The sequence below is a fragment of the Periplaneta americana genome, chromosome 13, assembly GCF_040183065.1.
Source record: "Periplaneta americana isolate PAMFEO1 chromosome 13, P.americana_PAMFEO1_priV1, whole genome shotgun sequence".
Classification (NCBI taxonomy): Eukaryota; Metazoa; Arthropoda; class Insecta; order Blattodea; family Blattidae; genus Periplaneta; species Periplaneta americana.
The window spans coordinates 34,210,094-34,228,960 of record NC_091129.1 but is presented as its reverse complement, the minus strand read 5'-3'; the positions used below and the strand labels follow the sequence as shown (position 1 = coordinate 34,228,960).

At 35.4% G+C, this 18,867-nt stretch overlaps 1 protein-coding gene across 1 annotated transcript in view; it reads left to right on the top strand.

Annotated features, from left to right (window-relative positions):
* The window catches only part of LOC138711792 (uncharacterized), a 111,457-nt gene extending 97,852 nt beyond the window's left edge, over window positions 1-13,605 (top strand). Inside the window, exon 5 of the mRNA XM_069843021.1 lies at window positions 9,826-13,605. Within this exon, the coding sequence (XP_069699122.1) occupies window positions 9,826-9,958 (133 nt within the window). The 3' untranslated portion in view covers window positions 9,959-13,605. The remainder of the gene's footprint in view (window positions 1-9,825) is intronic.
* Window positions 13,606-18,867: the final 5,262 nt, after the last annotated feature.

Sequence of the window (18,867 nt, the reverse complement as noted above, 5' to 3'; positions counted from 1 at the left end):
CCGCATAAAATAAATATTAATAATTTGGTTAGTAAATTTAGAGAAACCGGATGCGCAGAACGGAAAAGGTATGTTGGAAAGGCTACAAAACTAATAGAAGATTTAGTTGCAAAAGTAAAAGAAAAAGAAAAAATGCAGAATACTCCTCGTAAATCGTTAAAGAGATTGGCTGCAGAAGCGGGAATTTCTTACGGAATTCTTAAATTAATTCTTAATTCTTAAATTTATAATCTCGAGAGATTCATTTTGTTTGTTTACGTAATTATGTTAAACTTTTATTTCATATCCACATGTCGATTTGAGGCACATAGCTTTTTCGGTTTCTCCAGACTTAAATGTTTGTGGATTTTGCTAACATAAAATAAAATGTGTTTTGTTGATTTCTTAATGACTCACTGTATCACTGCATTTTTATTCCAATATCAGTGACATACCTTTTGCTCATCCTATACTTTCATCGGACGCTCGGCCTCATGCTCTATCTGTACAGTAGCTCCCACGAATCGTGTGTAGCGCATGCAGATAGACAGTATTCCCTATGCTAAGGGGTGACACTGAATAGGTAAAATAAGGGAATATAGTAGTTAAAAATGCAAGGAAAAAGTTTTTGATATCACTGTACCTGCCTCCGTATATGACACACACACACACACAATAGGTGTAGGGATTAGTAAACCCACCAAGAACAAACATTATGAATTATAATAATTATTAGAGCCCGGATATTTAGGCATTTATAACAATTAAAATAGGCAGGCAAAAAAGCAATAAAAGGTAAAAAAAAGGCACAATAATCTTTGAAAAAGGCATTATAAATTTTAAAAAGATATATTTTAGCAATAAATTTAAATCATATCAACATAACTCTGTTTTTAACCTGTCATTACTCAAGGGGTCAAATACAGTAACTCGGTTTAGAATACAATATTATATATTTATATATAAATCTGTTACTGAAAAGATACTATATAACCACTTTTTATAACGATTTTACGTCCATTATATCGTATAGACGTGGTTAACGCCCGCCATATGTAGACAGTATGCAAAAGACAATCCCAGCATTTGGCAAGGGAGCCGTTTGGCAACAAACGCACGAGATGTGGTAGTTGCAGATAAACTCTTCTTACTCAATTCTAAGATACAAACTTTCGTAACTATTTAGTTTTGACACTGCAGCTTGATGGCACGATTGTAAGTGGTATTATTATTATTATTATTATTATTATTATTATTATTTGAGATTCATTCTCTGGAAATCATCTTACATATTTATGGCAGGAACTGTACATGGACACATCAGTTACGGTAGCTAAATCGCTTTGAAGCTATCTTGTCAGCAATTATGCGATGTTTTCTTTCACAGCAAGCTTAAATGCTCTGCGTCATTCGCATTGAAGATCTTACGATCTTTGAAGTCATGCTATGAAGTCAGTCTGTTGAACCATGCAACATTGTAGCCGGGTGTGTTTCGTTCCACTGAACTGTGTTTTGCTGTGTTTGAAGCTGTAATTATTCAAGCTAACCTTGACACGGCTCAAAACATAAAACTCTATATCGGCTGTGGTGTATGCAAACACCTAACACACAGCCATGGTCGAGGGCTCCAGTCATTTGTCGGACATGAATAAATCTCCAATTACGATGAGATGTTGCGTGTTGTGTTAAGCTTTAATGAGCTAACCATTACGATGCAATGTTGCAGCTGCATAGATATTCCCATATTAGTTCTAAAGTTGAGAAGCAAATAACATATTCAAGACATAATCATGTTCGAAATTGCGCGAATAAATGTCTATTTGCTATGTCGTGTCACATCCTAATCAGCGCTACATTATGTTACAATGTCTACTTGCAATGAGATGTGTTGTTGTGTTGTGTTACACTCTAATGAGGTTACATTGCGTCACAATGTCGCCAGTGCATACATATCTCCCTATTTTATCTAGAGTTGTGAAGCAAATAACTTGTTGAAAATGTCTTTCTTAAAATTGCAATACTGTACAGCAAATGCCTAAAAAAGAAGCGAACTCAATTTCCTTGCTGGTGATGGCAAATAGACGAAAGCACAACCAATTCCTTGCCATTCTTACCTGTAGCGTTCATTCATTCATAGTGTTCTGCCCAAAGCCACGCCTTTCACTGCAAACCCAGCATTCTCCAGTCTTTCCTATTTTCTGTCTTCCTCTTTGTCTCCGCATATGATCCATATATCTTAATGACGTCTATCATCTGATTTCTTCTGCCACGAACCTTCTCCCGTTCACCATTCCTTCCAGTGCATCCTTCTGTATGCAGTTTCTTCTCAGCCAGTCACCCAACCAATTCCTTTTTCTCTTTCTGATCAGTTTCAGCATCATTCTTTCTTCATCCACTCTTTCCAACACAGCTTCGTTCCTTACTCTGTCCACTTCACAAGCTCCATCCTTCTCCATATCCACACTTCAAATGCTTCTATTCGCTTCTCTTCACTTCGTTGCAATGTCCATGTTTCTACCCCATACAATGCTACACTCCACACAAAGCACTTCATTAGTCTCTTCCTTAGTTATTTTTCCAGAAGTCCGCAGACGATGATCCTTTTTTTATTAAAAGCTTTCTTTGCCATTGCTATTCTCCTTTTGACTTCCTGGCAGCAGTTCATGTTACTGCTTATAGTATACCCCAAGTATTTGAAGCTGTTCACTTGCTCTACTGCCTCATTTAAAATTCGCAAGTTTACCTTCTTCACTTTTCTTCCTATGACCATGGTCTTCGTCTTGTTGGCATTTATCTTCACTCCACTCTTACAAATACTGGTAACACCTATAGTAATCGAAAATAAAGCATGTGGAAGATATTTAAATGGTTCCAGACTTTTGATTCACCCTATATTTTAAGAAAACTATATTACTAAGGACAATGAAGTTTCTCCATGCGTCTGGACAGAAAAGTCATCAAGCTCAATGTTCAGAACGAATGCCTGTGAGACATTTCATTCATACTTAAGTAGCATGTTCTATCATTCTCACCTCAACATAGATGTTCTTTAAGGTATGCCAACAGACACATCAAAATGAAAGAAGTCACAATTACGAGGTGCCTCGCAACGGCAAAGTAAGGAGATGTCAGTGCAGGCAGTCATCAGTGACGACTCTAGGGCAGTGATGTCAAAGCAGGCGCATTTTTCTGACCTTGAAGTCGTGCGAGGGTACGGAAGATGGAAGGAAGGATTATGTATATGAATAAGCAGCCTGTTGGATTAAGAAAACAGTAGTGTGCAAACTTCAAACGGAACGTGAAATTTTATGTCGTTATTTTTATATGGCTTCTTTCTGTTTGAGATTATATATATTGTGTGTAAAACAAAAGTACTAATATTGCAGTTGTGTTTTAAATGTTAATAGCATAATAAATAGTTAAGAAGGAATATTCACATAAATCCCATAGTAGTATAACTGTACTTTACTAAGTGAATTAAACACATCATATTTTATAAAGTGATATCCCAAAGAAAGAGATTGAGTATGACATAATAAGTTGGAATTTATTTTGATGGTATCTTTAGCCTTACAAAAGTAATCAAACTAATCAAAACAATATTATAGTATAAAGCAAACTTACCTAGGTATATGTTTTAACTGTACTAATATTGCAACAAAACTCGTATCACATTATCCTTTTAAGGTGAAATTGTGCGCAATTTCCTATCGTCAGAATATTAAATTATTTTCTCGAATTCTCCTGGACCTATTACATAGAGCTGACGTTTTACCAACACATGGGCACATATCACGTTCTTCTGAGATACCGCAGTGGTGAGTGTGTTTTCTTAACACAAAACAATGTTCAAAATGTATAGCGTTATTTCTGGTGGGGCTTTTAATTGGAATTCTTAAAATCTCTTGTGGAATTTGAATCATTTGTCTGTGTCAACCTGTTTATCTAAACACATTTCCCCCCAAACCTCTCTTTGTCACGCGCTCGCTTTTTCTGTCTTGCTATTCATCTCTCTCTCTCTCTCTCTCTCTCTCTCTCTCTCTCTGACTCACTTCGACTACGGAGTGTTAGCTAACTGTTTTTATAAAAGTTCCAAGTTTATCAGTTACATAAAAGTAACAGTTAAGAGCAGCAGTTACAAATTATAACTTTTGTCACTACAGCATATTATAGGGCTATTATCGAAACAAGGTGCTTACGGTCGAGCTCAAACTTCCTGAACAATTAGGGAAAAACATATTCTTAGAGAGAGAATGGAATTTTTGCTTAAAAACGGGATTATCAAGCACATAAAACTTACTATTATTTTAAGATTCATTTTAATATTAATAAATATGAAAGCATGCAAGTATTGAAAGTTTAAAGTCAAAAGAGATGTATTGTCTGATAATAAATGTTGTTGTTTTCTAATGACAGGCGTTTGACAATAAAGTCATTTGACCTCTTGCACTCCAATATTTTTCAAAGATATTATCATGGTCAGCCACTGAAGCACAGATTTTGAGGTGTTCCCAATCCATTTCTTGGTTTGAGTTGTACAATGGGCAGTTTGGGGACTGATATATTCCAATTCTATGCAGGTGTTTGGCCAAACAATCATGGTCTGTTGCCAATCTAAATGCAGCTACGGACGATTTTCGTAGTAAATCGGGAATTAACTGTGGATTATGATGCAGAGAGTTCCATTTTTTCCCTTGACATTGTGTTATCAAATTTTGTTTGTTGAAGTCTAAATATGTAGATTTAATAAATATTTTCACAGAGTAATACGTAGATTTAGTAATAGGTCTGTAAGTAGCAGTGCTGCCTTTCTTTGCTGAAGCATCCGTATTCTCGTTTCCCAGGATTCCACAATGGGATGGTATCCATTGGAATCAATTCTTTTTTTGAGTGATATTAATTGAGAGAGCATTTTAGTTATTCCTGCTGTTTGAGATGAAGGTGTGTGTTTAGAGATTACTGATAGAATAGCTGCTTTGGAGTCTGACAATATAACGGCATTCTTAAATTTATTGATGTGGCATAGAAGATTCCTGAGACTTTCACTTATTGCAATGATTTCTCCATCAAAACTTGTTGTTCCATATCCAAGAGATCTATAAAGTGAGAAGAGACAGCACGTAACACCTGCACCGGCACCTTGTTCTCTGGAGATCAAGGATCCGTCGGTGTATAAATGAAGCCAGTTTTGTGGAGGGTACCTAATATTAATTGTCTCTAAAGACAATTGTTTCAGTATTTCAGTGTTTACTTCTGATTTCAGTATTTCTTCTGTTAAATTTAGATTATATTCTATATTAATAGAATTAAAGGGTTTGGTTTAATTTGTAAGTTTTCTTTTAAATTCGGGATATTGATTTTCTGTTTTAATTCTGATAATAAATGTAGACTATATTACATTCAGCATTGCATAGATGATCCATGCGTCGCGACGCGTTATTGTCGCTCGCGGAACGTCTGGAGATTTCGACTCACTGTACATGTAGTTACATTAACTTGGACTAGACCGCTAAAAGAAACGGTTCTATGAAGCTGTTGTAATTATATTCTGACAAATATTGAGTTGACAACTGTTAACATCTCACAGCGAAATATGTTCCTTATCTCCTTTGTGTGGTGCATCGTTAGAGCGAATAGAGCGTTGGCTTTCCACGTTTGTAGCCAGGACTCGAATCCTGGTGGATTCAATGAAATTTGTGGTACAAAAAGGTTCTTGGTGATAGGTTTTCGCAGGGTAATCCCGTTTCCTCTATCGGCGTTTCATAATTGATTATCATGCGGTGTTATGTGTGACATGATGCACCGAGCAACGCTTACGATGACTATTTCATTTATATGACGTCATTTCATTTTCGACCAATGAAGTGTAATGAAATTTTGAATTCCAACCAATCACAGTCACACTTTGCGATAATTTTTGCAGCTAGATTTATCGATATCAATTAATGGCATGGTCGTTCTTTTGTTTAGTCGTTGTCACCAACTGTTTCCCTGTAAATTGATGATCATGAATACATTAAGCTGCAACTACACGGTTAAACTTTTCTTTCAACTTTAAAGCAATGATTGCAAGATTGATATTTAATATTAATTAATATATTTACGCAGTGAAGACGACGTTCAAAACAGCGCACCACGTAGACACAAAATCTTCATGCATCTTAATTGAACGTACCTTTTAAACTTGATTCTTTCAATATTCTTCCCAGATTGCACGCATACGCGATTGGAATATTGAACTGTGTAGATACAGCTATAGTTCCGTTACACACTACAGCGAGAATGCGTTTGTCGAGCTATAAAAATGCTTTCGTGCAGCACTGATTGTAAGTAACTGTCGAAATAAGGAACACAACTGACATTGGTCCTGCTTCCACAGGTAACAACCTATAATTGTAGCCTATAAAATTGTATTTTGTGAATGAAATGAAACAATTAATAGAAAGTCAGATGTTCAAATTTATGTAACATCATCGCATATCAAACACAAAGATCTTGCATAGTAATAATAAGGTCTTTGATCAAACTGCCTTCCGCATGGCGTAATAAAATTCGTGTTTTAATTAGGTCTATCTATACAGAGATGGCTTCACTGTGTAGCAACATGTCTCGCTGTGAATACATAAGCATTGGTATATAGCTGTCCTCACTGTTACTGTTAAATTAAATTATGATTTCAGCAGATAATGAAAATGTATTTGTTATAATAATAAGAGAAAAGTGCAATACATGTAATTAACATTGTTAAACCTGTATTTCGCTTTTCGCAATTGGCATTACTGAATAATAACATCGAATTTCTTTATTGCAGTAACTGATATTCATCTACGAGTATTTCAACTTCACAATGTCTGAATAGCTTAAGTATTCGTTAATATACAATTATTAATATTTTGTGATCGAATTTTAGGTATATATTATTTAAATTTTTATTTTATTCACGAAATAGTCCTAATAAATGTCACTTGAGGTCTGAGATTTCCCAGATAAATATCAGACCTCTCATAACATTACTACAGATAAAAAACTAGGCCTACTGCTTTAGGACGTCGCTCATAGATTAAGAACGTTGGGTGAATGACGCAAAGTCAAGTACCTTCTTATGTTTTTAAGCAGCAAGGATATGGCCACAGCATGAGTTTATATTTATTGCAATACTTTAATACGAAATTTGTAAATATTTAATGTTGTTTTAAAGATAAATGTAGACTTTGTCATAGGAAGATTAGTTTTTTTACTTCGTTATTTAACGACGCTGTATCAGCTACTGATTTATTTAGCATCGATTGAATTAGTGATAGCGAGATGGTATTTGGCGATATGAGACAAAGGATTCGCCATAGATTACCTAATATTCTCCTTACGGTTGGGAAAACCTCAGAGAACCCCAACCAGGTAATCAGCCCAAGCGGGAATCGAATCCACGCCCGAGTGCACTTCCGAATCAGCAGGCAAACGCTCTATCGCCTGAGCTACCCAGGTTGCTGGAAGATTACTTAACGATAAATAACATTGTTAAAATCACTAATAACATCAGTGATTTTATTTAGGCCTACATGTGAATTTATGTTTACCACAAGACATCTTTAATACAGTATATTCTTCATCCTATACATTTTCAGTTGCTAGAAATTGGAATTCGCTTCCGAGTGATGTAAGGTGCTGTTGGACAATAACTTCATTTAGGTCAATATTACATCAATTCTTGCTTAACAGATTAATTACTGATTAATATTTGTTACTTATAATGAAACTAACATCTGTTCATTCTTATTATTACCGTTAATTTCTCTGAATAGAATACAAAACCTGTAATGGCAAAATCTCATTACATTAATATTCTCATTATATCAATATATTTTAGATTTATATTTTGCTCGCTATAATATAGATCTAGTAAACTTCTATTATATTATTTCTAATCATTTTAACCAACAAGCAACTTAATTATAGTTCTTTACATATTGGATATAGACTCAATTGAAATTAATTATTAGCTCATAAATTAAGTTATTACTTTTTCTTGTAGGTTTTCTCTCAATTTAAATAAACATGTACTAGTCATTAAAACTTAATTGAAGAATATTGCTGGAGAATCTTTTAAGTGTAATGTAAATATTCATAATTTAAATATGTATGTCATTATTGTATAGATTAAGGCTAGTTGAGTGGAAGAGAAGTCCTTATGGCCTTAATTCTACCAGCGAAAATAAAACATTCTATTCTATTCTATGTTTATATGGTTAATTTTAAAATTATTAGTAGAATTTTTATTTTAGGTCTTAATGTGACGAGTAACCGTTAACTTGCCAAAAACCTATTGTTAATTATTTAATAATTTAATTAACCGTAGTCGATTTCTTCGAGCACTTAAAATATTATCTTCTTTCCTGTTTAGTCTTAGCGAAATTTAAAGAAATGATGCCAAATATATTCCGGTAGAATTACTCTTTAATCGATACGCAATTACTCTCAACCGTACAACGATCTGTTTATATTCGTTACATCTTGTAACAATCTGAGCTATTTGATTATGTTGGTATCGCCGTGAAGATGGTGACCGAATTTGACTGTGACAAGAAAAAGACTTATTAAACGAATACACAAAAAGTAATGTATCGCCACAAAAAAAGCAGTCTATGTCTGTAGAACAATTTAAGAAATGAAAAGCAAAAGCCGAAGTAAGAAGCTGAGTGACAAGTTGTTCGTTGCTATGCTGCTCATCTTTTAAAACACCAAGGGTGCTATGCATAGACATTTTGCTAGCCCGCTCTACGAGCGTGCTTAACTAGCCCCGGCTATCGACTGATTACTTGTACAGGATTCATATCATATAATATCGCTAACACCGGTTTATGAATACGTAAAACGTTAGTTCGCTGATCATCCACCGGAAGCCCGCGCTAAAAATGTTTATGAATATGGCCCTAAGCCTCCAAATTGAAGTACAGTTAACTACCAACAGCTTTTGTAACTGGTTGTACCAGTCTTCTACAATACGTTATTAGTCCTACAATCACCGTCCAGAACTGTTGTATAGACATTATAAGTCTCAAATGGAAATCTTGGAGCTTCAGGTTTTCTTCTGTCTCTGTCATTCCTTCCACAGATATTCACTCTCTCAACATAACCCATTAAGTCGTCTCAATTTTCTTCCGATCCCTCAACAATGTAGTCTACTCAAGGATTTCATTTCCATTTTCCAAAGGAACAAATGGAAGTCCGAACAATGTGGATGCACTCTATGATTTTAACCTACTTTCTCTTGTCATGTACTCGCGTGTTAGATTTAAAGGAAATATTTTTCGCTACAGCGATTACCAGAAGTGAAATAAACACCATAATTGAGCATTAGGAAATAATTGAAGAGTGCGATCCCAAAACGCGTTAAGTCCATTTGGACTGAGTGAGTTTTGGGATTATGCTCTTCAATTGTACCTTATAATTGCATTCATATTTACCAATTCAAAATCCTGCATGCATGCTGAAGAATTTAGGTAATTTTTTCTCGACAAAATGTTATGATTTATCATATATACATAATACACAAGGAAATTTAAAAAGACGGAAATGTAATTAAAAATATTATAATGAAATAACAGTCCGTGAAAATGTGTTTATTGTGTGAACATAATGCTGAGGAAAATGTTAATTATTCCACAGTTTATTGTTACGCTAATTACGTTGGGGTGTTCATTATTTTGTATGGACACACTACAATTTCTAATGCCGTCTAAGTAATCTTGAAAAACTGGCACTGAATGTTGTACTGTACATTAGTGAGCTTCGCTTTTATTAGGCCTACACTGTGGAAAAATATTATTTTCTCTGTTTGTTTCATTTCAGAGTAACATCAGAAATCCTTACAAATGAATATGTTCCCGACTCCGTGAAAGAAAGAGTGAAATCGGCTGCAACAACTGGCTCACAGTCTGGCAACTGTAGTGAATTTCCTTGCAACGACTTGGAAGGAAATTAGTCCAATTTCATAAATGAGTTTAATCATGACACATGTTCTAACAATGTCTGTCATAATATTCATAGAATTACGTGTACATACATACGTTAATGTTAGGTACCTGGACGCCAAGAAAATTAAAAGAACAATACACCTTCACAAGACAATTATTAACGAAGGAGATGTTTATTATTAGGAAAGTGCTCAACTATTCCTGCCTATCCCCAGTGCTACTACAAGAATATATTTGTTACGAATTAACTTGAAAAATTCAATGTTAAATATTACTTAATAATAATAATTAATAATTGCAATACAGAAAATAATAACATTCAATTTATGAATTTAAAGAATATAGTTTATAGTAGATTTTATACAGAGTATTAAAATAAGTATCCAATATTTTAGGAGGTTATAGTATGCATCCAAACAAGAAAAAAATGTCTAATAAACATAGGTCCTACAACACATACTTTCTGAGATCTGAACACTTGTTCATAGAAGGTGCTCAATGTGACGTCCATTTATGGCAATCCATTTTTCTGCCCTACAATACAGCAGGCTACCAGATAATCAAATCGTAGTTGACACCCCTGGCATGGAATACTGATACGTCGCAAAGAATACTGAAAAGTTTGGTTGCGGATATAAGCGGGGTTCAGCAGAGATGATGATGTGAATTTTCGTAATCAGCATGTGTGGGCTGATGAAAATTCCCATGTATTTCAAGAAACAGGTCATCAGCACATATTCTCAATCAACGTATGGGCAGATGTTCTTGGCGATAGATTAAGAGCCATACGTGCTACCACAGAGATTAACTGGGGCTCGTTATCAGGACTTCTGCCTAATTAATGTATTGCCTACCTTGCTGGAGTATGTGCCATATCACCAACGACTACAGATGTGGTTCATGCATGATGGCACACCAGCACATTTTTTTCCGCAATGAGCGTGAACACCTCACGCTGACATTTCAGGACCGCGGGATTGATTGGGGAGACCTCACCCCTAGGCCTGCTCGTTCCTCAAACCTAAATACCCTAAACTTTTGGCTATCAAGAACAACCAGGTAAGTTTCAAAGAGTGTGTGATTCCTTACGCCGAAGGGCAGAGGAATGCATTGCCATGAACGGACGTCACATAGAGCACCTCATATGATTAAGTGTTCAGATCTCAGAGAGTATGTGTTGTAAGAACCATGTTTATTAGGCATTTTTTTCTTGTTTTGATGCATACTAGGATCTCCTAATACATTGGATACTTTTTTTAACCCCTGTATATTTATTTATCTGCTATAAAGCATTATTATTTCATCAATTGATAGTAACAATTTTTCACAAAAATTCAAATTCAAAAGACAACTATACTAATAAACTCATATGAAAACCTCCCGTCAAACTACACACATTGTTAGATCGCCACAGCAGACAAATAGACAAATTCAGCTGCCCATACTAATTAGAGTCACTAAATTAAATGTTAAATAAAATATTATAGAAAAATTTAGCAAACTCGTAGCTTGGGCAGATAGTGCTTATTCAGCTGCTATTAGCTGACGAAGCATGTTGAGTGTATGAGCTTATCTCGCATATCACGTGACCTGATTGACGTTCATGAGTATGGCAACTCAACTATTTTCTTTAAGAACGTGCCCTGATTTTTTAGTGGTAACATTCAAAATAAGTTCCCACATCCTTAAAGTTAGCATATGTAGATATTCCTTTTATATTTGTCTGTTTTCTGTGGACATCTGTGTGGGCAGTTTAAAGAGAAGTTTCTACACCAGGTCATTGGCAGTCCCTTTGATTGTCGCGTGATTTCTAGCAGCTTAAAAGTAGACATTTAACGATATTATGCCATAGTTCTTCTATAGATATCCAAGACATTGTACACCTTCATCAACACTGTAATTTATGTCTGTAGTTACTTACTGGCTCTTTTAAGGTACCCGAAGGTTCATTGCCGCCCTCACATAAGCCCGCCATCGGTCTCTATCCTATTTATGTCATGTAGCTACTTTAATACAGCCAACCGAGGCAGATCTCTACAATATCAGTTGCTTGAAAAAAATACGTATATTTTAACGTTTATGCATCTAAAAATAGATATAGTGAAACCTTTATCTACTGTTCTGAGATGTATCGTTTTTAAAACTGGTATAAATTATTTCTCGATTTACAATTTTCCCATATTTATCAGTCAGGGCTCATTCAAGGCTTATGGTTCCTAAGAATGTTAATTCCGAACTGATCGATATTAAGAAAGAGCAACACATGCACACATACATAGGTAGTAAGTATTGTATTGTATTGTATTGTATTGTATTTGATTGCCAACATTTACATCCATGTAATGTGGACCTCACAATTTTTGTATCCGGTGCCACAATTACATTCATTACAGATATACCTTTTGTAGACGCTCTTATAATTTGACTTTAGACCCTATTTAAATTGATCATTATTCCCACCTTTAAAAACCTAACAACTTGATTTAGATCATTCAAAATTGCCACTTTTACGACTTTGTTCTTGATTTTCAATACACTTATATCGAACACATACTGTTTCTAATAATACTTGTTACTAAAACATACTACCCCATTGTCCAAAAAGTTCATTTTTATGTCTGTTTGTTGTGTGCATTTCATTTTCAGATCTCACTAATTTTCTACATATTATACTTACTATCCTAGCTAGCCTCCCCCGCCATACTCCTCACCTATTTTCGGTTATCTCTATCGTTTTACTTAACTTCCTGTTACACTTCTCTAATTCATTCACAATTGACACTTCTATCACTCTGTTCTTGATTTTCAGATCAATTAGACTATATCGAACACACACTGTTTCTAATAATACTTGTTACTAAAACATATTACACCATTGTCCAATATGTTCGTTATTATGTCTGTTTCATGTGTACATTTCATTTTCCGATCTCTCTCATTTTCTACATATTATATAGGTAGTAAGGAGTAACAGCGGTTGATTCCATGTGTCCATGTAGGTCTCAGCGTACTCTTCGAAAAAAATTCAAGTAAACGTAATTGACATTGAAAGTTTATTTTCAGTTTGAAAAGTAAATGTACCGGTATCACTAAACATGAAGATCAATGGCTCTTTTTAGAAACGATGCAAATTCGACGTGACAATAGAAAACATAATATTTTTGGAGAACTTTTTTAAATAAATAGATATAGGTAAATCTGAAAGTTTTTATTTAGTTTATGTAGGCCTCTACAGCTATCGTTTCCTCGTACCCATCAATTTATTCTTCGTCTCCTGGCGAAAACGGTGAATTGAAGTTTCACTGTGATACAAGTACAGTATTGCAATCACTCTTCAGCAATAAGATTAGATAGATTTTAGAAATGCTACATGGAGCATAACTTTTAGGCACAAAATATACTTTATGGTACATCATTTTCTTCTAAACTGTATTTGTATCAATTTGGTATGGTAGAAAAATAGTAAAAAGTCATATTTTTTGTTTAAATTGAGTATTTTCATTTGTTTTTTTTTTCATTAATCGAGAATCATATAAATGCTCTGTTAAAAGTATGTAATATTATGGAACTTAATTGTTAAATAAAATTAATGAAAGCATTTTAAATAAAATGTTATTTTCATTTGAAATAAAATGTTATTTTCATTTTCAGCTGCTCATCAAAATACACTAACCAGCCTATACATATATCAGACGTATTGTCATCATACAGATAATGATTGCAACTGGACACAAAGGTTTCAGTCTGAGTTGATAGTAAGTTATATATCTGGCCTGGGCACTAATAACTCAATCGAGTCATTGCAAATTTCCCCTTAAATCCTGCTCCACCTTCCCGGCTCCGACGAGTAAACAGGAAGGTAAGTATTGCTCAGTGACGGATTGTATGCAGGCATCATAGCTTTTGCGAACTTTCGGCTCTCGCTGGTTGCCTGAAATCCATCACTGATGCACAGTGCCTATTGTGCGCTGTTTATAAGACAGTGTACTGCAGTGATGTCAAAACAAGCGCATTTTCCTGACCTTGACGTCGTGCGTGGGCATCAAGCGCTGGGTATGGAAGGAGAAAGGATTACGTATATGAATAAGCAGCCTGTTGGATTAAAAAGACAGTGGTGTACAAACTTCAAACGGAACGTGAAATTTTATGTAGTTATTTTTATATGGCTTCTTTCTGTTTGATATTATCTATATTTCTGTAAAACGAAATATTAACACCAATGTATTAATATGGTAGTTGTGTCTTAAACGTTAATAACATAATACAAATTTAAGAAGCAATATTCACATAAATTCCATAGTAGTATAACTATACTGTACTATCTCTCCCAAAGAAAGAGATTGAGTATGACATGATAAGTTGGAACTGATATTGATGGTATGTTTAGCCTTATAAAAGTAATCAATAAACTAATCAAAACAATATTATAGAACAAAGCAAAGTTGCCTAGGTATATGTTTTAACTGTAACTAATATTACATAACAAAACTCTTATCACATTATGCTTTTAAGGTGATGTTGGTGCGCAATTTTCTATCATCAGAATATTAAATTATTTTCTCGAAATGTGCTGAAGCTACGAAGCTGACGTTCTTACAACACATGGGCACATATCTTTTGTTTATGATGTAACAGTAGTTGCTTTGTTAATTAATTTTCTTACAAACATTTTCCATGCGAATATTTTCAAAATTTTCAGTACACTATCTTCAGTAATACGTATTTACGTTATATTACATTTACAAAAACATTGTTTCAGTACCTGTAAGGCTACTAAATAAACATATCTGAAAATTTCACTTTTCTGTAAAAAAAAAAAGTGAGAAAATATTCCTTTTGAATAAAAAAGCAAACTTGTGAAAAATGAGCATTGAAATTAAAACTTACATTCTTATAGTGTACTTACAGTTCTCAGACAAATCTAAAAATTAACATGAATACAGTTTTAGTAAATTCTCTTTTCATTATCCATTGAATCAGTGTTGGCCATCCCTGTACACAACTCGACCAAGCGGCATATACCACCTCTTTCGTCTGTCTCTTTCCTTTCCGCTGTAAAGCGCTCAGGCTCTCCTGGGCTCTAAAGCGCGCGCTTGCTCCTATGGGCATCAATTGACATGACTGGCGTACTGTAAGCGAAAAGACATGAGGGGGGTTCCTGAGTTCCGTTTAACTTCCCCGTTGTGCCCAGGACAGGTATACATAATGTAGGTTGGTGTATTCCAGCCCCAACGTAAATGAGTTCTTTTTTTTCGGCACAGTATAGTACACACTTAAAATGCTGATGTAGATATTATCTTTTTTTATTTTCAATAGATTCACTTTAATTCATAACATACTCTTAATTCCCTCTCTTTTGTTTATATTCCTCAGTCGCGGTCCCTCGGGGGAGGGAAGGGAGGAACGTACTCCTCACATTTTCTTCTTTTGAAAGTAAATACCAAATAAAATATGTGCCTTGAAATTCGAGGAAGATTCGATAATTTTTAAGTTCACAGCTATAAGAAAAACTCGACTGATAGAGTTTAAAACAACGCACACTCATGTGCTGTAGAAAACTGTGAGAAAGATGCGAGATTGTCTGTGTGGAGGAAAGGCACTCCATTCCTCCTCTACTGCAGTTAACACACATAGACAACAGCGCACTAGCGGCCAGAGAAAGAAGCAGAGTTTTAAAGCGAGTAAATGAACGGAGAGGGAGGAGATCCTCCTCTGAATCAGTCATGGGCGGGAAATAGAAACCGACTGGACGTGTAGCAAGCTCGCTACCGCTGCCACCTAACGATGTTGCATTCAACCGGACTATAACACATCTAGGAGGAGACACCATGTAAAGACACCATGTAAACTTTTTTTAATTATAAATAAAAAATATTCATTGCACTTTATATAGGCTACTATTCATGGTTTGAAACTTTCGTGGATATTTGAAAGCTAAAGTCGAGTTTATGTAAAAACAAAGAGGAAGTAGTTCTACGTAGTTGGCCCCTGAAATTCACTTCTATTCATTGTTTACTAGACAGGGCAACAGCCAAGTTGTCAGTTTTGTACAAATATATTTGAACCTGAAAGTAAGTACTCCAATCTACATCATTTTTAACATAAAAAATTAATCGGCCACCGGCAGCTTTGAAGAATAATGATAGTATGACTTTACAAGAACTGACATTCTTCAAAAGCATGTGATACTGAACTTGTAAAATGTACATGTGGCAACACAGACCACGTGAGTGGGTGCAGTATTCTCGCTTTCCTCAGATTATTTCCCATTTCCATTTCCGTAAAACGGTTCCGGTTACGAGTTAGTAGCTAGTCTCTCCCAACACGTGTGATGCTGTAGTGTGCTCGAAAAATGCTACGAAGTTGTGAATTTCCTTGTAATTGTTAATTTGCGAAATTATTCAACAATGAATGGAAGTGAAAACATAATATATTTTGGACAATGTAGGAAACTCAGTTTACAAGAACAGATTATTGCTATACAGAAGGGAAGACCAACCCCAACACTATTTACATGTATGCATGTAGGCTAATTTGTAGCATGTTTCATTCAAGAAGGTGTCATTTCATGCTGTTAACTTCTTTCCTCCTCTTAAGAAATATGCAGGAGCCGCCACTGATATTTCTCCACCCGAAGGAGTAAATCTGAGTTCAATACTGCACAAGACGGACCACGATGGATTTTCCGTCAAGTGAAGCCGTACGACTCGGGTATTCTAAGACAGTAGGAAGGATCACACTGACATGGTCTTTTCTGGATTAGAACAGACGACCATGATTCCCATGCACAGCCAAAACAGCAATTCAACCGTGCCGTAGACGATGACTGAAATTAACCCTTATTATAATATACACACGGGGATAATATTCTGTTTATTTGATAATTTGGGTACCAAATTAAACGAATAGAATTATCTCAAGTTATACTATAACAATCTCGAATTCTCAAGTTATGCTGTAACAATGAACTATTCATAATTCGTCATATGTATGACTGCAGTCCGACGAAAAAAAGTTAAAAAAGATCTATATTTAATCATTCGAATAATTATGTTAGAGGTAAATGAATATTTTAAAAGTTTTTGAGATGAGATGGGTTCTCGTGAACATTATTCATGTTTGTACATTAATTTAGTTTATTTCACTGCCCTGTATTAATTTCGATAAATTATATTGCTGAACAAAATATTTTACCACCGAGTTTGCTTAAATATTCTTTTGGGTAGATCTTTCACATCTACACTGAAATTTCATCCTGGTAGTCTACTAAGTTACCCTTAAAGATAACTTAATACCTACCTCGTCGCGGTCTAAGGCATCCTGCCTAAGACTCGCGTTACGGAATGCGCTCTGGTTCGAGTCCTCATGGGGAAAGAAATTTTCTCATGAAATTCCGGCCAGTGTATGGGACCGGTGTCCACCCAGCATCGTGATGCACTTGGGGAGCTACGATAGGTAGCGAAATCCGGTTGCGAATGCCAGTTATAACGGCTGGGGGGGATCATCGTGCTAACCACACGATACCTCCATTCTGGTTGGATGATCGTCCACCTCTGCTTCGACATTTGGGGTGAGGCCAGCAGCCGGCTGGTCGGTCTAGGCCCTGTAGCGCCACGGATTATTATTAATACCTACCTCGAGAGATCTGCGTATTAAAAATTACTGATTTATTCAGACGCATCGCATGAACAAATCTATCAATCAGTCCACCCGTCTATATCTGGCTATTATTTTAGCCGTTTCCAATCGTTACTAAATTTACAATAAAAGCGCTGAGAGAGAATTTCAACGGCGAAATTATTACGTGTTCACCCATAGTTTTGTTGTGCGTGATGCCTAAACCAATATATGAACGGCTTAAGTCAGACACACGGTACATAAATGGCCAATACAATGGAACAGAGGTTCTCAACCTAAGGTACGCGTACCACTGGTGATACATGAGCTACTGCTGGGTGGTACTTAAAGCATGAAATAAAAATATAAATTACTATAATATATAAACATAATTATAAAGGGTAATTCACAAGGGGTTACCGCCACTTACGAAGCTTTTATCTGAAGACATTCTGAGCAAAAATTTGTCATGTAAACATGTGTCCTATTCTCATATTTTCAGAGTTACATTAATTTGAATATGTTAAAAAAATACATTTTTTTTAGTTTTAAGGGTAAAAGAATGTTACAAATAGAGAACTACAGTACCAGGTGGCCCGGGTTCGAATCCCGGTCGGGGCAAGTTACCTGGTTGAGGTTTTTTCCGAGGTTTTCCCTCAACCCAATACGAGCAAATGCTAGGTAACTTTCGGTGCTGGACCCCGGACTCATTTCACCGGCATTATCACCTTCATTCCATTCAGACGCTAAATAACCTAGATGTTGATACAGCGTCGTAAAATAACCCAATAAAATAAAAAAAATATATATATATTTTAATTGGTTAGTATTCTGAAGCTAAAAATGTGTTTTTAATTCCCTAGCTGCTTCGTACAGATTTTTAACTAAAAATTACATCGGAATATGTGTAAGAACTTTCTTGTGTTAAATTTTAACGTATCTTGTTAACATGTTTCGACCTATTTTGGGTCATCTTCAGAACTGGTCGTTGTTGGTCCTGGCGCCTCTTGTTTCCTGTAAGGGTGCGTTCGTAGTGTAGAGTCAAAGAGTGTATGTGTTTTGAAATTGAGTTGTGTGTTGAGAATATCGTTGGGGTGTGTTTTCATGTGTCTGTATATTTCATATTGTTCTACACACACACTAGAACAATATGAAATATACAGACACGCGAAAACACACCCCAACGATATTCACAACACACGACTCAATTTCAAAACATAATGTACACTCTTTGACTCTACACTACGAACGCATCCTCACAGGAAACAAGAGGCGCCAAGACCAACAACGACCAGTTCTG